This window comes from Globicephala melas, chromosome 15, assembly GCF_963455315.2.
Source record: "Globicephala melas chromosome 15, mGloMel1.2, whole genome shotgun sequence".
Classification (NCBI taxonomy): domain Eukaryota; kingdom Metazoa; phylum Chordata; class Mammalia; order Artiodactyla; family Delphinidae; genus Globicephala; species Globicephala melas.
Window position 1 is genome coordinate 57,301,971 of NC_083328.1, and position 22,449 is coordinate 57,324,419.

Consider the following 22,449-nt stretch of genomic DNA (forward strand, 5'->3'; position numbering starts at 1 on the left):
GGAAATTCTTGGGCAGCATTTACTAAAGTTGAACATTTATGTACTCTGTGATTCAGCAATTTCACTTCAAGAGAAATGAGTACATCTAGACAGATTTACCAAAAGACCTGTGCAAGAATATTCATAGAAGTTTTTTTCATAGTAGCCAAAACTTGGAAACAAGCCAAATGTCCATCAACAGGAGAGTGGGGGCGTCCCTGGTGGCGTAGTGGTTAGGAATCTGCCTGCCAATGCAGGGGACACTGGTTTGAGCCCTGGTCTGGGAGGATCCCACATGCCACGGAGCAACTAGGCCCATGTGCCACAGCTGCTGAGCCTGCGCTCTGGAGCCTGTGAGCCACAACTGCGGAGCCTGTGTGCCACAGCTGGTGAAGCCCACGTGCCTTGAGCCTGAGCTCCGCAGCCGGGGGGAAGCCACCGCAATGAGAAGCCTGCAATGAAGAGTAGCCCCTGCTCGCCGCGACTAGAGAAAGCCTGCGCACAGCAACGAGGACCCAATGCAGCCAAAAACAAATAATTTTTTTTAAAAAAGGAGAGTGGATATTCGTCTCATACAATGGGATAGTAATAAAGGAAAACAAATGCTGATAGATGCAACGACATGGATAAATCTCACAGATATAATGTTGAAAGAAGCCAGAAACTAGAATACATTTTATATGATTTTATTCTGCATGATTTCAAGAATAGGCTAATCTATGGTGATAGAAATCAGAATTGTGGTTACCTTTTGGGGGAGGTATTGATTGGGAAAGGGCATGATGGAACTACCTGGGGTGATGGAAAAGTTCTATCTGGCTGGTAGTTACATGGCCACACAAAGACACACAAATATGTTAAAGTTTATTGAGCCAGAGACCTCCCTGGCAGTCCAGTGATTAAGACTCTGCCCTTCCAATGCAGGGGTATGAGTTCAATCCCAGGTCAGCCTGCATGCCGTGCAGTGAGGGCAAAAAAATTTTTTTAATTGAGCCATACCCTCGATATTTGTGCATTTTATTCATATGTGAAATGTATGTATTATATGTCAATTAAAAGGGAACCAGTGGAGTTCCCTGGTGGCCTACTGGTTAGGATTCACTGCCATGGCCTGGTTCAATCCCTGGTCAGGAGCTGAGATCCCACAAGTCGTGCAGTTTGGCCAAAAAAAAAAAAAAAAAAGAATCAGGATATCCAGGAGTGGTTTAACATTAAAAAGACACCTAAAAATTTAATTCACCATATAAACAGCATAAAGCAGAATAAGTAGTCCTTTTAGTAGATGAAGAAAAAAAAATTTTTTTTAACATTCAACATCCACTCATGATCAAAACTGCTACTAGCAAACTAGGAGTAGAAAGGAATTTCCTTGACTGGATAAAAGTTAACTATCAAAACTCCACAGTAATTCTTAATGGTGGAAACTTAAAAGCGGTTCTTTTAAAATCAGGATCAAGTCAAAGTTACCTGTGAACAGCAATTCCATATACCATTGTCTGGGAATTCCAGCTTGTATAGGCAGAAGATGAACACAAAGGAAGAGGACCTATTCTCATAACGTCTGGCTTTTAGATGGATGTGGTATCCTTGGGTTTAGAGGGCTTCACAACTTACATATATGTTACAAATATTTTGCAAGTATACAGTATCACATATCAATTTTAAAAACTTTTTTGGTTTTAGACATTTGAAGACACAGGCCAGAAAATATGATAAAAGCTACAGCTCCTAAGTTCTTTTATTTTGAAGATGGAAAATATTTGAAAGGTAATAGAAATGTTTGCTCAGCAGAAAATAACTTGTCCAAAGTTGGTTGCATCCAGATCCTGACAGAACCTTACAAAAGACAGGTCTTTACCCCCGGAAGGATGGAATAATAGACTAGGGTTGGGACAGCAGTCGGAGACAGTGAAGCCAGCTAGATTGGGCCCTTCCTTCTCCTGGATTCTCATGAGCTCTGCCCTCGATGCCTCTGGGTTTCAGGCTGGGGAACTCAGGCTAGAGTTTTGGGTTAAGGAGATTTTGAGGAGTCAATGAAGCCGCCAGTGGGCCGGAGATGCTCCTTCCTGGCCCCAAGATCTACCCTCTCCGCCACTGCCGGCCCGGCCCGGGAGATACCTCTCCCCCTCCTCATTTCCTTCCCACACCCAGCCAAGCCCGACTCTTCGTAGCCAGAGCTGGAGGTCTCCGCTAGGGGAGCAAGCCATGCACCGAGTCAAGGGGCTGCGATTCCGGGGGTGGAGTGGAGGTGGGGGGAGGTGTTGATTTACGGGGGTGGCTAGCACTTACCCTATGTGGGTGCCCACAGCCCTCTGATCCCTGGCAAGGCTAGGGATTTCCTTCCCAACATAAGGCCCATGCGCACCCAGCTGTGCCTCCACGGTCAACGCGCGAGCTCGGCGCTCTCCAGCCGTCGCCCTGACCCCTCTCCCGCGCACCTGAGCCTAGAGGTCGCCCCTGGGGCAACCTCCCCGCGCAGCGCAGGTCTTCTCCTCCTCCTCCTCCCCCAAGGATCCAGTCGGCCCCCTCCTTCTCTGTGACCACGGACTCTCGGCGAGCAGTGCTGCTCCCCTCACCCGCTAGCGGGGGCGAGGCCGCCCCCTTTCCCCGGCACAGAAGCGTCTGGGTGAGAGCGCCCCCTCCAGGCTCCCCGTAGCTGGTCCTGAGCGGTTCCCTGGGCACCGCACCGCCTGCTTCCAGAGACCCCTCTTCTTCCCTCTAGGGTGGCCACTGACAACTCTAGCTCAAGTGGAGCCCCCAGCCTTATGATCCCCCTTGACACCGCCCTCTCTGACCCTCCCGCATCCTGGCCGCTCCTACTCATTGCTCCCCGGTCCTTGGGGCAGAGGAAAGTCCTACCGGGCGCTCCTGCTCCTAGGCGCTCCCCCAGGGTGCGTGTATGCCGCTGTGGATCCTCTCTCCGCTTTCTCACATGCAAGGCCCCTCGCGGCTGACACCTCCTCCACTCCGGTTCTTTATGCTCCGCCTGATCTGATTATTTTTCTGGCCAGGCCACAAGCGTTACTGGAACCCCACCCCATCTGAGCCCGCTGCGGGGTTGGATGGGGTAGGGCCAGCAAAGAAAACTCACCCAGCCTCCCAGGTCACTGAGGCCAGTGGGACAGCTTTCCCTTCTTGGCCCAAACGGAAGGGCTTAGAACTTCATTCTAGCATGTTCATTCTCCCCAGACTTGCATTATTAAGCGTTTTAAGTCTAAATGGATGACTTTGTCTACATTTAAAGTAATTTCAGGAGTTATGTTTTTCTTCCCTCTCTGCAAGGTCCCTCACTTTATTTCCTTTTATCTGTGTACTCCATCCATCCCATTTGGCTGGCTCTAGAGTTCGCCATTCCATTCTATTTTTTGTTCTTATCAAAAAAAAAAAAAAAAAGAAGAAGAAGAAGAAGAAAGTGTCTGGTTTTGTTGGCATGCATTTTAAGTTTGTGTGAAAAAAATTGCATTATTTTTCATTCAGCTTCTTTTCACTCAACGCTAGGATTTCAAGATCAATCCATATAGCTTCCACCCTTTCTAACTGCTGCCTCCTCTCCACAGTGCTCATCCACCGTGTTTCACATTTTCCATTTCCTGCCACCACCAGTGAGTGCAATCATCATTCTCAGACGTATCCCCTCAACATATCCCCTCACCTGCAGCGCTTCTCACAGTGTGCAAAGTTATCCCTTGGGAGTCTTGTTAAAATGCAGGTTCTGATTCATCACACCTGGGGCGAGGCCTGAGACTCTACATTTGTAGCCAGTTTACAGGTGATGCCTATACTGCTAGCCCTGGGACCACACTTTGAGGAACAAGGCCATTATGGGCCTCTGTGAGAATTCATTTTGGGTTGCTGGGTCACAGGGTATGTGTTGATCTAATTTGGTAAGTATTGCCTATCTGCTCTCCAGTCTGGCTGTGCCACCCTACCCCACACCAGCAACGCAGGAGGGTAGAAGATATATATTTGTGTGGGGAAGGGAAGAAGGCCTTCTCCTTGCTCCTGCCAAAATCCTGCCCCCCAGCGTGTCTGGTCTGGGCTGAAACCTCCTCTCTCAATCAGAGTGGCCCCAAGGCTCTGGAGTGATGTCCCTGGCTAGCAATGCACGGCCAAGTCAATGATGGGCCCAAGATTGGCATCCTGGCTTCATCTCTGACAGAAGCTTAAAGAACAGGCATTGAGAAGCCCTGAGGTCTTCAGTTAGGTTATATCTCCTCCATTGCTTTCCCTTTAGTAGCCTGTTAGGCTGGACTAGGACTCAAACAACCTGGCCTTGCCATTGGCAAGTAGCTATCCTGTGCCTGACTTCTCATCTCTAAAATGGGATGGTAACAGCATAGCTACAGTTTGTGGTGTGAGGAGTCAGTCCAGAAACTTTGCCTCACATACCAAGTGCCCCACAGGGGCCCCAAGACAGGTGTTCTTGCCTTTGTTTTAACCAAGAGGAAAATGAAGTTCAAGAAGGCTTAGCAATTTTTACCAAAGCCATGGAGCTAGAAAGTGACAATGCTGGGATTCAAACCCAGCTTCAGCTAATACACCAGAGCCTGTGCTAACCATGAACCTATTCCACCTCCATGTCCTCCCTTTGCCCTTGCTACCAGGTCATATTTCAGGGAGAACTGAAAGGAAAAAAGGAGGACTGTGTCTGGGGTTTCAGGAGCTGCTGTTGATGACTAGTGGCCAGATGACCAGAGTTAGGAAACTCTGCAGCGAATGGGTTTTAGCAAAAATGAACCTGGGTTCTAGGGGCTGGTCACCAGGGCTTGAGTATTTAGCTGGCAGGAGAGGGGCCTTTTGGTTGAGGGATTTAGGAACAGGGATTTTAGGGTTATGTATATAGTGGGGTCAAGACTAGATTGGGGAGGGTCAGGGATTAGGTGGAGGTCTGGAGTGAGGTGGGGGTCAGGTGGTGGGTCTTATCTATCAAATGTCTTACCTGTAGTAACTGATCACTCACTGTTTTATTTGGAGGGTTAGCTGATGTGTGAACAGCCAGCATCCTGGGCATCAAGGGATGCCACCTTCCAAGGCCCTCCTGGTGCTGTAAGCAGCTTGTTGGGTTGGTTTTAGAAACCCGTGGGCTGTGCTTTCCCCACTCACATAGCTGTGCAAGACTTTTCCTGGCACCAAGCCCCAGCCCCAAGCATTTCACAATCAGAAGAGTTCAACACCTGCATATTTTGAGATTTCATGGCATACAACCTTTTACATTTTGTTCACATTCGTCCATCCGCTGTTTACCATGGTAGGGCCCCAGTTGTATCCATGACAGAACATTTCTCTGAAGGCCTGGAGAAGCTATCTGCTATTTAGAGTTCAATACAATATCGTGCAGTTTTCTGGTCTTTTCAAAGTACTTCACACATAGGTATTATTGCCTTTGACTCACAACAGCTCCATGACAGGACCCACTTAATACCAAAGCTCAAAGAAACTAATTGGCCAAGGCCACACGTTGCATAGGTGGGTGAAATGGGACTTCTTGTTTGTTTTTCCATAGCAAACCTCAGGAGTCTTAAAGAGTAGGTGCTCTCTGGGAACCTCACTACACTGGTTGGCCCATTTCCCAGAGGTGGGGATGTGGACTGAGGCAGGAGGTAGGAAGTCTAGGGAGTGGGGAATGCTTGGGCAGAAAGGTCCGGAAGGTGAGTTGGCTGAGGTCCCATGAGGCTTCTGGCTAGACCTCTCCCAGCTAAGTTTCTGTCAGTGGGCCCTTTCTAGAGCCTGGGGAAGTGGAAAGAGGAGGTTGGTGGGGGGAACGGCAAATACAGAGGTACCCAAGTAGTTCTCTATAAGTCTGAAGCTGAGACAGTTGAGCAGCTGCAAAAAAAAGATGCTGCCAGCTGCTAAGGGGGCCCCAGTGGTGTCACCACATGCGTGTGGGAGCTCTTGACGGCTTGGTCAAGCTCTGCCCCTGGCTAAGCCTTCTGCCGTAATGTCTCTTCTCAAAGTCCCTGCCACCGCACCCCAAGTACCTGCAGCATCAGCTTGAGGGAGGTGCCCAGAGGTCAGGACAGTCTACCCTGCCAGTTCCAGCAACATCATGCATGCCCTGACCAGTCCCAACTAAGGCCTGAAGGTCTGGGGCCTGCTGAGGCAGGAAGGCCCTGGTCCCAACTGCCCTCCCTCTCCCCTGGGCTTCAGGCCCTAGGCCAGGGCTCAACAGACACAAGCAGCAGGATGGGGTTGCCCTTCTATTGGTCCAAGTCCTGAGCATGGCTTGGGTGAGACATGGAGGTGAGGAGGCCCATGAGGCTCAACAGTGTGGAGAAAAGCAGCAGGAAGGAGGCGGTGAAAAGCAGGGCGGGGAGGGCACTGAGCACCAGCAGCAGGACAGCCGGCAGCAGATGGAGCCACGCTGCAGCTGCCACGGGCCACAAGGAGCTCAGCAGGTGGGAGCCGGTGGTGAAGAGCGCGTGGCACAGCATCAGCACCAGCAGCAGGTAGAGGATCCCCTCCAGACCCCACAGCACACGCTGCAGCGGTTGCCGCCAGCCTGATGTGGTCCACCACTGTGTCCAGCTTGGGGGCACATGGCACACGCACCAGCGCACCCAGCCCTCCCGCGTGACCCAGGCCGACCAGGGCACCACACGCTGTGGCCCCTCACCAGCCCCGATGGCATGCGTCTCCGCTCGCGGCTGCTGCATCACCTCTGGTGCACCTGGGGAGAGAGCCACGCCAGCTGCAGGAGCAGCCCTGGAGATGCCTGGCACCTTAGGGTGGGTGAGGGTGCAGGGGTCAGGAGGGTACCAGCATGGGTGTGGTGGGGCTTTGAGCTGGGGCATGGGTCTTACCTCTGGGCAGAGCCACCTAGGTCATGTTGCTTCCTGCAGCGCCCAGCCAGAGTGGAGCCCCCACTCTCATTGTCCCCACCCTTCCCAAAGGAGCCCCATTGTGACCTGGACTAGGGTGGGGTCCAGCCAAGAGAGGAAACACTGCAGGATGTGAGGCTTACCTGAGCCTCTTTCATGGACCCTCCAGGCTGGCAGGGAGCCTGGTGAGCCCACAGATGTAGTTTCTCATGTTTTCTTGTGGAAAGACCTCTCTGGATCCTCCTTTCCCTGCTGGCCGATATCCAGTCCCACTCCACTCTCTTGCAGTTCTTTCTCTCTGGACCCTCATTCTCCAGAACCACAGTGGAGGCCAGAATAGTGACCCCTAACCTAGAGGTTCTGAGATGGCTCCATTCCCTGCACTGGGCTCCCCGTCCCTTATCTCACTTTTTACTGATGCCCTCGGACTCAGACCTAGGTATCTACTGTCCACATTGTGGGGAGACCTCAGAGGTCCCCCAATGTAGGTGCAGGCTGGGGGATAAAGGAGTATCCTCCCACCTTCCCAGACCAGAGTGGAGGAAAGGAGGCCTGAGGAAACAGCACGGTCAGTGTATTTCCAGAGGGCATTCAGGCCCAAGGATGGAGGCAGAAAGCCAGGGCAAGCAGTGCCAAGGGCATGCCGTGGGCTCCCAGAAGTAGTCCCAGGCCCAGGAGCAGCAGCAGCAGAGCCTCCTGGAGGCTGAGTCATCCTGTGGCTGCCATTGTGGGCAGGAGTGGAGCCTCCTGCTGCCCTGGACCCTCGCCGGCCCCCTGACTCTGGCCCCCTGTGAGATGTGTGTGCTGTGGCCAGGTGGGACCTGCAGGCCTGTGGAGAGAAAGGGTGGCAGCTGGGCTTTGGGAGGTTGACCCCTTGCTCACCTGCCCAACCTGCCAGGCTGCTGTCCACTTACCGGTGGAGCAGGTCGAAGGCCAGTAAGCTGACCAGTAGCAGCAGCAGCGAGGCTGAGGCAGCTGTGGAAAAGACTGCCCGAACTGTCAGCCCCAGTGCCCCCAGCCCTAGGACACTGTCCAGGACCTGGGCCTGGCTAGGGCCCCAGGGGGACACACATGGACCCACTGGGCTACCCGATCCCTCCCCACACCCACGCCCCTGGAAGGGACTGGGACAGGATAAGCAAGGGCTTCGGACCTGGGTAAGCAGAGGCGGGTCATGGAGGGAGGTGGAGGTTACACGAAGGACTAGGGCTGGGAAGGAGTATTGGGGGGAGGACCATGGGAAGGGGTGGGGCCCTGGCAGACACTCAAGGGTGAGCTCAGGCAGTGGGGAGCTGGGCTCCTTAGAAATCTCCCCCTCCCCACGCACCCACCCACCAAACCCTCCTCACCCCCTCCCACTTCAGTCAGCCATTCTGGTGGGTTGGGCGGCTGGAGCATTGTGACCTACTGCCAGGTGGGGACCTGGGGTAAGGAGCAGGCTAATGCTGGTTCTGGCCTCATAAGTAGCGGGTAGCTTAGGCAGAGTTTAGCCAAAGGGAGGTCTGACTTTTGAGAGCTAAGACTAATCCTCTTGTCTTTGCTAATTCTCCGCCCTAGGGCCCTCCGGTGGGGATTTGAGTTGCCAGGAAGGCATTATAACCCCATCACCACCTGGGCAGCTTACCACAGGATGAAGGGCTGCTTGTCTCTCTGGTTCCCGGGGCTGGGTGTCCAGGGGCAAGTCACTCAATCTGTCTGTCCCCAGCTCTCTCCCCTGAAAGTAGGGTGAGGCCTGTGGGCTCCTGTGGGGGAATCCCCTGTGGGGGATTTTTCAGAACTGCAGTCCTGGAATGCAGAGATAGACTCTGCCAGGAAGCAACCAGAGGCTTTCTGGGGCAGGGCTCCCACATGACCTACTAAATGGGGGTGGGGCAGGAAGGGGCTGTTTAGCTGTTTGAAGCATTGTTGTTTGTGGGAGGTGTTCTGGATACTGGCATTCCAGAAATGGCACAGAGAATGACTGCAAGAGGGCTACAACATAGTAACCCCAAAATTGGAGATTACGGTCACCCTCCAAGAATGAAATTATGGAAAATGAGCATGTATGAAGGGATTGGTCACCTGGAAAAGAAACCTATCTCCACTAATAATCTGTAAATGGTTACAGAGGCTCAGTTTAGTGACTTGAGAGGCAAGAGTGGAAATGGGTCATAACTGAGAGAACTTAATCCTTGTTCACATATCATACTTCGAAGGAAAACTGATGGAGGTAGGGGTAGGGGGACAGTGACCATGCAGGCCCTAGGAGAGGAGGAGACAGAGCAAGGGTCCGGCTGCATATCTGCCTCCAGGGGATTCTGTTCAAAGATTCAAGCCTGGTGACCTTGACATCTTTGGTGGTGGTGAGCTCAACAGTCATAGAGCCAATGCCCCCAGCCCTTGGAACCATTCATTGATCGCCTTTTTCTGAGTCTTCCCAGAGCAATAAAGCAATGCCCACAAAATTCTGAGGGAAAATGATTTACAACCTAGTAACATATCTGTCTAAACGATTATCAAGTATGAGGGTAGAATAAAGACATTTTAAGCCAAACAAGGTTTCAAAAACTTGACCTTGCATACACTCTTTCTTAGGAAGCTACTGGAGCATGTGCTTCAGAAATATAAGGAACTAAACTAAGAAAGAAGTGAGGCTAAACACAGGAGAGTGGTGATGAGAAAGACCTGGGACATCAGCTATGTTTCCAGGTGAAGAAAGCAAGCAACCCAGCCTGGAATCAAAAGATAGATGCTCCAGGAGGGATGTCTCCAGAAGAAAATGAAACTGATTATCTGCTGGGTTTTTTTTGTTTGTTTGTTTTCTAATTTATTTATTTTTGGCTGCATTGGGTCTTCGTTGCTGTATGAGGGCTTCTCATTGCAGTGGCTTCTCCTGTTGCAGAGCACGGGCTCTAGGCGCGCGGGCTTCAGTAGTTGTGGCACACGGGCTCAGCTACTCTGCAGCATGTGGGATTCTCCTAGAACAGGGCTCGAACCCATGTCCCCTGCATTGGCAGGCAGATTCTTAACCACCGCGCCACCAGGGAAGTCCCTATCTGCTGTTTTTAGACATATGCAAAATGTTTAGTTCTGTTGGAAGCTTTGGGATTGAATTAGCAACTAGTGCCTTGAAAACCAAGCAAATGATAAAACAAAGTACTTGCTAACTCCAGGGAACAAAAAAAGTTGAACAATAATCTTTACATGGTCATAATATAAGCACTGAATATTGACTCCAGTGATTTAGTTCTTTTGGGAGGATGGCAGGATGTATGTGTATTCTGGTGTATGTTGCGGAGAGGGGTGGTAGGAAAGCGAAATCCTTAATTCCATAGCAGGAAATCCACAGATAACATCTAAACATAAAAATCCAAGAAATAGCAATAGAAGCATAAAGGTAAATACAAGAAGGAATAACAAACAGAACTAAAAGTGGTTGACTTGAGAATAGAGAAGTATAGAGAAGAATCTTCTGTTATAGGCCTATATGTGATTTACCTTTAAAATTATATTCTGCATGGACTTCCCTGGTGGTCCAGTGAGTAAGACTCCACACTCCCAATGCAGGGGACCCAGGTTCGATCCCTGGTTGGGGAACTAGATCCTGCATGCATGCCACAACTAAGAAGTCTGCATGCTGCAGCTGAAGATCCTGCATGCCTCAACTAAGACCTGGTGTACCCAAAATAAATAAATAATTTTTTAAAAGGTCTTAAAAATTATATTCTGTAGTATTTCGATTAAAATGATTTCATTTAAAACAAGCAAATCAATATAGGGTCCTTTGGTGGAGATCAGGAATATACCCTCCCAGGATGAATGAAATACCAATTTCCTAATGTTACGTGGATGTCCTCATACGGCTTGAGATAAAATTTCCAGACACCATCAACCTCAGAAAGCTGTGAATCTCATGCATTTTAGATGGAGTTGCTCTAAACCTCCATCTAATGCTTCTCAGCCCACCTGAATCTCCTGGGGTTGAATCCTCTGGGGATCTTTTTAAAATGCAGATTCTGATATAGTAGGTCTTGGCAGGGATTCTGCATTTCTAACAAGCTCCCAGGGGTTGCTGATGCTGTTGGTCCTCGGCCACACTTTGAGGAATAAGGCTCTAGAAGACGTTGATGTACAAAAGAGAGATAGCTGGGGGAGGTAGTGGTGAGGGGAGACGGGCACGTGGGGAGATGCTTCTAGGTGCCACAGGAGTGCCCATCAAAGCTCACCTGCATCATAGGGAGAGCACTTAGTGGGGAGTGAGTACCAGGGACAGGAGATTAGGAGGCACAGAGAGGCAGCAGATTTGCCTACTTCTCAATTTGTACAGCCAGACACATAGCCTCCTCTCTTCTCTTGATAATGTTTTATTCCATCTGCGTATGTGGGAGCAAGAGGACTGTGTTACGCTGTTTCCCTACCTTTAATTCATCTGGTAGTGGCCCCCAAGAACCACATATTATCTCACTTCACAGCAACCCAAAGAGGAAGATATTATTGTTCCCATTTTACAGATGAGAAAATTGAGGCTCCGAGAGGTAAAATTACCGCCCAAGGATACGCAAACAAAATGAATAGCAGAAGTAGGATGTGACATTAAGCCTGTGTGGCACCAAAGTCATCTATCGTCTCTGCCTCCAGCCACCTGACCACACTGGGGAGCAACCAGGAGAGTCCCAGACCATCCCTTAAGCCAAAATCCCTTTGGGGCAGGTATCTCCACCCAGTCCAGCTCAGTCTTGCTCATTTGTGCTTTGCAACATAGCCTTGCTCTCGGGGGGCCACGAAAAAGCCTCCACCTGGCTCCCAGGGCTAGAGATCTGGCTGTGCAAGTACCTGCACCCTGGAAGCCGCCACCTCTAGACCCTGCTTCCGGACTTGGTGCCTTTGCAGCTCTAGGCAACCAAATGGCAAGGGCCAAAGGCAGCAGCTGAGCAGGGAGAACAGAAGGGATGAGCAAGTTAGAAGGGGTGTGAGGAGGTGGGAGATTGGTGGGAGATGGCCAGCATGCCCCGTCCCACCAGTCTCTTTGGGGGCATGTCTCCCAGTTCATTGCTGGCCAACTCCTCTCCTGTAAAACCTGGCACTGTTGAGGAGGCCAGCTTCCCTCCAGCCCTGCTGGGTCCCCTCTAACCTTGAACATATTATACACATACTTTTTGAGCACTGACTAGAGACCAAGCACTGTTCTAGGCCCTGAGGTACAGCTGTGAACATTTGGGTGCAAAAGGCTCTTGTGGGGTTGCTTACCTTCTGCTGGGTGGGAGTGGGGACCCAGACAAAGAACACATAATAAATAACACAAGATATATTCAGAGAGGGTTGAGTACCTTGAATCAATAACAAAACAGAGTGAGAGGATATAGTACGTGTGGAGGCTGGAGTTTACTTTTGTCAGAATGGTCAGGGAAGTAAGTAACATTGAAAGGCCATCTGAGTGATAGGATAAAAACTTGGTGAACCAGTGCAAAGGCCCTGAGGCTGGATGGGGCTGGTGCATTGGAGGAACAGCTAGAATGCCTGTGGGACTGGAGAGATATGAGCCAGGGGGAGAACACAGGGAGATGAGGTGGGAAAGCTGTGGGTGGGGAAGGACATTTTCAGGAATAGCCTGGAAGGTGAGCGCACTAGGACAATTTGGCTGCGGTGTAGGGAAGGGCTTGGAGGAGGTGGGAGCCTCAGGAGGCTGACCTGTCCTAGCCAGGTTCTGCCCCGACCCTCTCGCACCACTCTGTGAAACTTGGATGAGGGTGGGGCCCGTGAAGTGGGCAGACTGGGTTTTGGCGGGAGGTGGAGTAGTCCTCAGGACTTGTACAGACCCGCTTCTAGCTCCACAGAGCCTCTCCCTGCCTCCCACCTCTGCGAAGCCTGGGGCCGCAGTACCGTCTTTCTGCCGCTGACTCGGCCCGGCGCTTCAGGGACCCTCCGCTTCGGCATGCCTTCCTTGAATTTTTCTAGATCCTCCTCTGGTGACTGGGTCCCGGCAGTGGTGTCCAGGCGGGGCGCTCTAAGGCGGGAGCAGGACCCGCGGGGGCCCTGTCCCAGTTTCTCCCTTTCGGGGGTTCTCTACCCAGAGCGCATGGCGTGGACCAAATGCCTTGAGGAGCTCCGGGACTCGAGTCTATGAGATCGTTCTTTCTGGGGGTGGGTCTCAGTTCCAGGAGCGCATATTCCTTTCGAGAGATCCGACGAGATTGGTGCTGACACGCTGATTTAGGGTAATTCAAATTGTTCATATGGGTAGTGACCTTGCAGAAAACATTTGCTCAGGGGCCCCGCGCACTCCGGAGGATTCCCGGCCACCTCTGGGCATCTCTTCTTACTTGGGGATGGCAGTGTCTCCCTGGCGGGATCCTTGCAAAGGCAAAGCCCCGGCCAGAGGCGCACAGTGGACGAATGCCTTCCTTCTGGGGAGGCGACCCTGGTTTGGGGAGCCAAAGGGGACCTCGGAGGGGGATGGGGAGGGTCCTGCGCCCTGGAATCCCGGGGTCGGAGGTGGTTCCGAAGACACAGACCAGGGCTGCCGGCTCCCAGAGGAGAGTGAGGAGGGGGAGGGCAGGACATGCATCAGCCTCGCCCTCCACCCCCTGCCCCAGCCCGCTGGGCATAGGCTTGGACGCCTCTACTCGGATTATGTAACCCCGGAACGTGGCAGCCGGGTGAGCAAAGGAGAGGAGGCTGGGGAAAGGAAGAGAGAGGAGAGGCGGGGCGCCGCGGTGCGGGGGTGGGAAGCACCGCCTCTAGCTGGGCCCCTTGGGTGTCCTTCAGAAGAATTCCTGGAGAGCCAGCCCTCCCCAACCCCGTACCCCAGCCGCCGCCTCAGTTTCCTCTCACCCTTCTTTCCGTCCCACCCGTCCTGGCAGGGGGTTCTGACTGGATAGATTTCCCTCTCGGTTTGTAGTTTCCTCCCCAAAGTTCTCGGCTTCGCTACCTAGGCTAAGTCAGTTAGCCGCCCTGAGCCTCAGTTTACCAGTTTGTAAGATGAGATTTGTCTGAGAGGCCACGGGTAAAGCGCCTGGCACGGGGCATGGTACACAGTAAGTGCCCACTGTGGGACAGGCGCACAGGATCGCGTGGAATCCAGGGTGCAGGGTCTTTGCCGAGAGAGGGGGCTGGGGCGCGGGGCAGAGAGGGAGGGGGAGGGTCGGCGGGTGCGGAGACCCTGGGCTGCAGCCCTGGCCCCTCCCCGCTCCTTCCTCTCCCCTCCCCTGCCTACCCCTCGGCTCCAGGGTCCGAGGCCAACTAGCGGGCTGTGGGCGTGTCGAAGGCCGCAGGGGGCGTGCGGCGGCGGCAGGAAGGGGCGGGGGGCTCCCGAGCCCCAGCAGGAAGAGGCGAACCCACCGGCCATCGCGGGCCCAGCGCGTGTCCTCGCTTTGGACCCAGCCATGTGGGGTCTCCTGCTCGCCTTGGCCACCTTCGCGCCTGCCGTCGGGTTGAGTCTGGGGGCGTCCGGCGCCTCGGTGCTGGGCCTGGCGTCGCCCGCGACCACCGAGGCCCCGGTCTCGACCCCGGCCCCGCGTAGCAGCCAGGCAGAACTGTCCGCAGGGAACAAGAACGGTGAGCTTCCGACCCACGGCCCGCTTCTTCCGCGGGCCGGTTGTCCCACTCCTCTGCCCCCCGTGTGGCGACCCCTCCCCAGCACGCGCACACACACCACACACACGCCACACACGCCACACTCCGTGCCCAGCGCCTGTGTGGCGACCCTTCCCCACGCACACACACTCCCTGCCCGGTACAATGGCTGCTGAGTCAGCAGCCCCAGTTCCCTGCCAAACCAAGTCAGCAGTCCTGGGACAGGAACCAGTTGGATGCTATCTCTTCCAGCCCCAAACTTTCCCTTTTCACAGATGAGGAAACTGAGGCCAGAGCCCGGAGGAGGGGAGAAAGAGGTGCAGACAAAGGAGGAGGGTGCAGAGCAAGACTGAGGGCAGGGCCTGGAAGGAAAGAACTGAGGAAGGGAAGAAGAGCTCTCTGCCAGGAAGAACGCGGCACTGCCTGGGGAAGGGAGGGGGAAGGCTGCCTGACTTCCCACCTTTTCAGATGTGGGAGTAAGAGAGGAGGAAAGCAAGGAGATTGGCAGCCTAGGAGGGCTTCTTGGGAGAGGCAAGTGGAACTGGTCCTGAAGGGTATCTCTGAATTAGGAAGAGCTGAAGAGGAGGGCAGCCAAGAAGGAAACAGTCTGTGCAAAGGCACAGGGCACCTAACACAAAAATGTACAGCATGTTCTAGGGGCATCTGTGGAGCTAGGCTGGGTGGGGAACTAGTGGCACCTGCCCTGTGCAATGAATACTTTGTACTGAAGGGCAGGCAGGGCAGGGGTCCAGCTCTGGAAGGCCTGAGCACCCGGGCAGACATGGATTTGAGGACAGGACATCTCAGCTCAGACGGCAAACATAATGATGGAGGTGGTACAGAGGCTTTGGGGCATGAGACCGAGTCTGGAGCTAAGGAAGGCTCCTTGAAGTGTATCTGGGCTGGGATGCAAAGGAAGAATGGGAATTAGGCAATAAAATCAAAGGTGGTGGATGACAGGGAAAGGGACAGCCGGGCAAAGAAGGAGTTAAAAAACCAAATTCAGCTCTTTGGAGTAAGCAGATAGTTCCTAGTGGCAGTGTAGCTCTCTATTGGTGAGGGCCAAGCCGTCAGAGGGGAGAAGGAATCAAGGAAGTGGCTGGAGAGGTAGGTTGGGGGTCAGACTGTGGGCCTTTAAGTCCATGCCAAGGTTCTTGGATATGTGTGGTGGGGCCTGTTGTGGACTTGCAGGCTTTCTTGGGCTGGCAGACCTCTCCATCTGGGGTTTTGTGTCATCCTTTCCTTCCCTGGTGCTCTGCCTCCTTGGTCCCCAGGGACCTCAGAACAGCATGTCCGGATTCGAGTCATCAAGAAGAAAAAGATCATCATGAAGAAGCGAAAGAAGCTAACTCCCCCCAGACCCCCGGTGACTGCCAGGGCTTCAGTGACCACCAGTCCCGCAAGGACCCTTGACCTCCCCGAGAAGCAAGAACCAGGTACCACCGTTCCAGGGGCCCTGCCCAGACTTGCAGTCTCTGGGGCACAAACTAATGTAGCTCTTGGTCTCCTGGGCACAGACATGCCCCCAGCCTGTCCAACACACTGGCAAGCTTAGGCTCAGCTTCCTGTGTGCCCTGACCACTCTTTCTCTGGTCCCATTTTACTGCTCTGTCCCTGTCCCAGACTGTCCCCCTTTGGGCCTGGAGTCCCTGCGAGTTTCAGATAACCAGCTTGATGCATCTAGCAGCCAGTCCTTTGGTCTTGGACCGCACCGAGGACGGCTCAACATCCAGGTCAGCAAGGCAACCCCTAGGACCTCCTTACGTGCCCCTCCCACCTTCGGTTAAGGCTTACCCCATACTGCCTACCTGGTTCTGATGACTATGTCCTGTGCCCACAGTCAGGCCTCGAGGATGGTGACCTTTTTGATGGTGCCTGGTGTGCCGAGCAGCAGGATGCCGAGCCCTGGCTTCAGGTGGATGCTAGGCACCCCACCCGCTTCTCAGGCATTATCACACAGGGCAGGAACTCCATCTGGAGGTGAGGCAGGATATCTCCAGACCAGGGAAGTCATGGGCAGACTCAGGAGGACTGGGGTGGGAGTCCTGGGAGCCACCCATCATCTCTACCCATCTTTCCTGCCAGGTATGACTGGGTCACATCATACAAGGTCCAGTTCAGCAATGACAGCCTTACCTGGTGGGGGAGTAAGAATCGCAGCAGTGGGATGGACGCGGTGAGAGGTCCCATGGTGGCTGGGGCCCTCTATGCTGAGAGTTGGGCTCCTGGCCCACTGTAGGGTGCTGGGCTGGGCTGGGGCTCCTCTGAGGGCAAGGAACAGTGTCCACTTGGGCATCCCAGGAGAAGGGGGGTTGTTGTCAGGATGGGTGGCACCCAGCAGACAGCCTTGGGAGGCAGGCTGCTTTGGATGCCTGTATCCTCCCCAAATCCTTCCTCCATGCCACAGCCTCCTGCTGGAACGCCCTTTCTGGTGATGGGCCCCTGGTCCTTGCATCACTTCTCACCTCCTCATAGCTCTGGCTTCCCCATCTCAATGACCCCTTTTTACCCCAGGCTACAGTGTGGGGTCCTGGCCACCTCCAGGATTGGCTGCTCCTGAGTCACATGGCCATATTGGTCTAATGAGCTGTGACCAAAACGGAAAGCGTGGCTGCCTAGGGCTGCCTGCTGGCAAAGGCTGTGGGCAGCGGTCTGTGTTTGACATAGTGGGCAAGTCTCCAGCTGAGCCTACCGGGGTGGATTTTTCAGTGAGCTCAGCGGCCTGAGCTCCTTCCCTGGGCCCTCCGCCAGGCTGGCTGCTGCGGTTCAAGCCACCCTTACAAAGAACTTGATGCCCCCAGGTATTTCCTGCCAATTCGGACCCAGAGACACCCGTGCTGAACCTCCTGCCTGAGCCGCAGGTGGCCCGTTTCATTCGCCTGCTGCCCCAGACCTGGCTCCAGGGAGGTGCATCCTGCCTCCGGGCAGAGATCCTGGCCTGCCCAGTCTCAGGTGGGCTGTAAGACAAGGGTTGGATGGGCAGGGCGCACCCTCCACTGGGAACTCCCCCTTTATTGCGAACTCATCCTCTACCAGATCCTAATGGTCTGTTCCCTGAGGTCCCTGTGCTGGGATCCTCCGACACACTGGACTTCCGGCATCATGATTATAAAGCCATGAGGAAGGTAACCACTATGACCCAGGTGGGAGGATCTGCCCATCTCAGGTCCTCCGCCTACCAGGGCATAACTGGACATGATTGCCCTCATGTCCACCCTCATCTCACCCTCCTGTTGACCCCTAAACTGCCCCCATTTCCCTTGTTATGGCGCCTCCCTTATTCTGACCCTTCCTTCTGGTCTGCTGCTGCCCACTCCTGTACTGTGCCATGGTGTCCCCATCTGTATGGGCCACCACAAGCTTTTGAAGTCCTTCCGTGGCCACATGTGGTCTGACCCCTGGGTCTGATCCTCCCATGCCCTGCACCATGGGAGGTGCACTCCACCCCCCAGCTGATGAAGCAGGTGAACGAGCAGTGCCCCAACATCACCCGCGTCTACAGCATCGGGAAGAGCCACCAGGGCCTGAAGCTGTATGTGATGGAAATGTCAGACCAGCCTGGGGAGCATGAGCTGGGTACTGGCAGGTGGGGTGGGAGAGGTGGGCACAGTGGCGGGGAGGGACAGGGGCACGAGCCAGTTGCGAGCACCTATGTGCTCCCAGGAGAGCCTGAGGTGCGCTACGTGGCCGGCATGCATGGGAATGAGGCCCTGGGGCGGGAGTTGCTCCTGCTCCTAATGCAGTTCCTGTGCCGTGAGTTCCTGAGAGGGGACCCGCGGGTGACCCGGCTGCTCACCGAGACGCGCATTCACCTGCTGCCCTCCATGAACCCTGACGGCTATGAGACTGCCTTCCGCCGGGTAGGCCACTTGGCACAAGGGCCAGCCTGCTCCTTCCGTCGTGGTGCCTGGAGCCTGCTTGGCTTGAACAGACTTCGTCCCTGGCAGGGCTCGGAGCTGGTGGGCTGGGCAGAGGGCCGCTGGAACCATCAGGGCATTGACCTTAACCATAATTTTGCTGACCTCAACACACCACTGTGGGAAGCAGAGGATGATGGGCTGGTGCCTGACACTGTCCCCAACCATCACCTGCCACTGCCTACTTACTACACCCTGCCCAATGCCACTGTGAGTATTCTGGGGGCAGTGGTGGAGGGCCACCCTAGGGGCCTTTGTCTCTGTCTCCCACCCCCCTGACCTGCCCTTGTCCAGGTGGCTCCTGAAACGTGGGCAGTGATCAAGTGGATGGAACGGATCCCTTTTGTGCTAAGTGCCAACCTCCACGGGGGTGAGCTCGTGGTGTCCTACCCCTTCGACATGACTCGGACTCCGTGGGCCGCCCGTGAACTCACGCCCACCCCAGATGAGGCAGTGTTTCGCTGGCTCAGCACTGTCTATGCTGGCACTAATTGGGCAATGCAGGACCCAGATCGCCGACCCTGCCACAGCCAGGACTTCTCCTCGTATGGCAACATCATCAACGGGGCTGACTGGCACACAGTTCCTGGGAGTATGTGCCCAAGGGTGGGGTTAGCTCCGTCCCCATAACTGCCCAGTAAGACAGTCTGCTCTCACATAACCACTGGTGTCAACTGTCACCAGGAATGTGTCCCAGAGGAGGGCACCAGGAGGGCAGGGCTCCCATCCCGCCCCTTTAGGCTCCAGTGTCTGCGGTACCCCTAGGCATGAATGACTTCAGCTACCTACACACCAACTGCTTTGAGGTCACTGTGGAGCTGTCCTGTGACAAGTTTCCTCACGAGAACGAGCTGCGCCAGGAGTGGGAGAACAACAAAGATGCCCTTCTCACCTACCTGGAACAGGTCGGACCTGAATCCCCCCTGTGCCCAGCCTGCCCGAGTCACTCCTGACTGGTCTCTTCTCCATGTTGATGCAACTCCCAATAGGGAGCTGAGCCTAAGGTCAGGCTGAGCATTCTGACTCACAGGTGCCATGGGTCACACTCACTCAGCATCAGATTGACTTGGAGGGATACAGGACAGGAATCACGGTTTGCCAGCGGGGTGGCGTAAGACATTGTTAGCAGGTGGGAATAGACCTGACAGCAGTCCAGGCAACGGTCCATAGAGCTGACCCAGAGCTGTTCTCAGAACAGTCCGATTTTGCAAGTGCAGGAAATGCCCTGGCATAGACACTTCACTTTTCACAGAACTCATGTCCCTTGGAATGACTCCGTAAGTATAGTTTCCAAGAGTTCTAAAACACAAGGCCAATAACAAGAGTCACTGAACTCGGGAAAGCCCATAGATATGCCCTCCTGCCAGGCGTTTATAGTTCTCCCACTCCAGATGCAATTTGTCAATAAGGAGATATTTTCACCAGAGTATTGTCACGTAGAAACAGAGTAGACGCACCACCTCTATCAAATTTGTGGGAAACAGAGCCAGAAAATGAACTGAAGTCCACATTTTCACACAGAAGGAAAGGGGTTTTGATAACCTTTTCCCACACAGGTGCGCATGGGCATTGCCGGAGTTGTGAGGGACAAGGACACGGAGATTGGGATTGCTGATGCTGTCATTGCTGTGGATGGGATTAACCATGATGTAACAACGGGTGGGTGTGTGGGGGAGGGGATGGGGGGAGGTGTGGGAGGCTTTAGCTGGGTCAGAAGCTGAGGACCACTGGACTCTGATCTTGCCTTTCACTCCTCTCAGCATGGGGCGGGGATTATTGGCGCCTGCTGACCCCAGGGGACTATGTGGTGACTGCCAGTGCTGAGGGCTACCACGCAGCGACTCGGAACTGCCGGGTCACCTTTGAAGAGGGCCCTGTGCCCTGCAATTTCCACCTCACCAAGACTCCCAAACAGAGACTTCGAGAGCTGCTGGCGGCTGGGGCCAAGGTGCCCCCGGACCTTCGGAGGCGGCTGGAGCGACTGAGGGGACAGAATTAACACCTCTAGCCGAAGAGCCCCAGAGCCTTGGGCAGGCTGGACCTGTCCAGAACTGAAGGAGGGGGCACGGAGAGTTGGGAGGGAGGGACAAAGTAGGGGGAAAGATGCTCAGGCTCATTAAAGCTATTTGGCACCTCAGCCAATATTCCTGTGGTCTCTATGTCCCAGGTCCTCCAGCTGGGCCAGGCCTCAGCTTCCCCGATCCTATTCTGCACACACTTGTATACTCTCATCAGTCGACTTCTGGAAAAATAGTGTGGAAAGAGGATCCCACCTGGGTTCTTCCTGAACCAGGGCTTGACAGAGCAACTCTTCAACCCATCAACTTCTGCGGCAGACACCACTTGGTGATGTGAAACATTCTGTAAGCACCTGCTCAGTGCCAAGCATGCAAGGAGTCAAGGATAAACAGTGCCCATCAACCTCCTGGGGCTCCCAGTCAAGAGGGGACAAGCGTGCCAAGGTGGAGGCTGGCTGCTGTGGGAGCAGAGACCGGGGAGGTGTACACATGGGAGTGAAATACAGCGCTGCGGGTCAGTCCGGATGCAATAGAGGTGACGGTTCTCGAAGTTTAGGTGGGAGGTGGGTATGGTGTCGGGGTGTGGACAGGGACAGCTCCAAGGAGAAAACCAGAGAGAACAGCTGAGAGCATTTGGGTTTGCTTCACCAGCCATTTTGGAGAGTGTTGGTAAATGACAGCATTCGATTCATTTCTTTCAGATTGAAGGGGAAGTTATGTGTCCGTCAGTATCTTGCCACGAAAATAACCCACTCTAGATATTTCAAGAAGAGGGGAATTTAATGTTGGACATTGGGTATTAAGGTGTTGGAAGAGGGCTTCCCTGGTGGTGCAGCAGTTGAGAATCCACCTGCCAATGCAGGGGGCACAGGTTCAAGCCCTGGTCTGGGAAGATCCCACATGCCGCAGAGCAGCTAGGCCCGGGCGCTACAACTACTGAGCCTGTGCTCTAGGGCCTGCAAGCCACAGCTACTGAGCCAATGCACGACAACTACTGAAGCCTGCACGCCTGGAGCCCATGCTCCACAACAAGAGAAGCCACTGCAATGAGAAGCCGGAGGACACAGCTAGAGAAAGCCCGCACGCAACAACGAAGACCCAATGCAGACAAAAATAAATAAAATAAAAAATATATATATTCCAATGAATGAAACATACCAAATGTCAGTAATAAGCAAGACACATTCCTTTGGGGAAACTGTTAAAAAAAAAATCAAGTCTGTATATGCAAATAAAGCAAGGAAATGCAGTCTTTAAAAAAAAAAGATGTTGGCAGAGCTAGATGAGAAAAAGGGAGAAGGGAGTTTTACTTAGAAGTCAGGAAGCTGATAACACCCTTGGTTTGGGTTTTTTGTTTGTTAGTATTTTTTGGCTGTGTTGGGTCTTTGTTGCTGTGCGCGGGCTTTCTCTAGTTGTGGCGAGTGGGGGCTACTCTTGAGGTGCATGGGCTTCTCAGTGTGGTGGCTTCTCGTTGCAGAGCATGGGCTCTAGGCGTGTGGGCTTCAGTAGTTGTGGCGCGCAGGCTTAGTTGCTCCGCGGCATGTGGGATCTTCCTGGACCAGGGCTCAAACCCGTGTCCCCTGCATTGGCAGGTGGATTCTTAACCACTGCGCCACGAGGGAAATCCTGGTCTGGTGTTTATAAGCCTGATGTTGGTGCTGGTGCTGGAGCCCACAGTCACCTGTGGCCACCAGTAGCCAGCTGTGATCACTTGTGGTTGCCTGGTGTGGCTGGAATCAGATTTCTCCCTTCCTTCCACTTTCTAATCTCCAACCTATGAAGTCCACTGGCAAAATCTAACTGTAACCTAGTTTGCAAAGAAGTCCACAAAATGTAGTTTCCAGGCACCTTAAGCCCCCTGCAATTCAGAGGAGAGCTTGCAAGGGCAGGAATGTGGCAAATACTAACAGGCAAACTATGGCACAAAGACATCCATGTAGCCTATTATGTAAGCTTTGCCTAGTGCTGGGCTGTTGTATTGTCTCTGTCTCTGCCTGTCTCTCATTTTCAATCTCAGAGCACCATGAGGGATTAGTACCACATCTCCCATCTCCCTGCTCCTTTTCTCCCCATCTCCAATGCTTCTTGTACAGCAAAACTTTTTCCAAAAAAAAAAAAAAAAATTATTCATTGAAGTTTAATATATATAATTAAAAGTACACATAA

At 53.6% G+C, this 22,449-nt stretch overlaps 3 protein-coding genes across 6 annotated transcripts; 1 reads left to right on the plus strand and 2 right to left on the minus strand.

Moving 5' to 3' along the window:
• Positions 1–6,176: 6,176 nt before the first annotated feature.
• On the minus strand, positions 6,177–6,817 carry TMEM239 (transmembrane protein 239). Its single transcript, XM_060284137.1, has 2 exons — positions 6,780–6,817; positions 6,177–6,698 (listed from the first exon to the last, which is right to left on the minus strand). Exon 2 carries the CDS (start codon positions 6,630–6,632, stop codon positions 6,177–6,179), a length of 456 nt encoding a protein of 151 aa, XP_060140120.1. The 5' UTR covers positions 6,633–6,698; positions 6,780–6,817.
• A 571-nt stretch (positions 6,818–7,388) lies between these two features.
• C15H20orf141 (chromosome 15 C20orf141 homolog) lies at positions 7,389–7,973 on the minus strand. Its single transcript, XM_030847552.2, is given in 3 exon segments — positions 7,389–7,626; positions 7,712–7,901; positions 7,904–7,973. Coding segments are annotated over 3 exon segments (498 nt in total).
• A 4,741-nt stretch (positions 7,974–12,714) lies between these two features.
• On the plus strand, positions 12,715–20,330 carry CPXM1 (carboxypeptidase X, M14 family member 1). 4 transcript variants are annotated; one of them, XM_060284523.1, is made up of 15 exons: positions 12,715–12,991; positions 14,003–14,330; positions 15,623–15,784; positions 15,972–16,081; positions 16,189–16,328; positions 16,434–16,524; positions 17,150–17,300; positions 17,385–17,473; positions 17,801–17,924; positions 18,012–18,208; positions 18,296–18,475; positions 18,560–18,857; positions 19,031–19,170; positions 19,822–19,924; positions 20,026–20,330. In XM_060284523.1, the coding sequence occupies exons 2-15, from the start codon at positions 14,159–14,161 to the stop codon at positions 20,262–20,264; spliced, it is 2,196 nt and encodes a 731-aa protein (XP_060140506.1). In that variant the 5' UTR covers positions 12,715–12,991; positions 14,003–14,158; the 3' UTR covers positions 20,265–20,330. The 4 variants fall into 4 exon arrangements, with proteins under 4 accessions (XP_060140506.1, XP_060140508.1, XP_030703357.1 ...); XM_030847497.2 differs by lacking the exon at positions 12,715–12,991 and adding an exon at positions 13,511–13,810; XM_060284525.1 differs by lacking the exon at positions 14,003–14,330 and having other exon boundaries at positions 12,716–12,991.
• Positions 20,331–22,449: the final 2,119 nt, after the last annotated feature.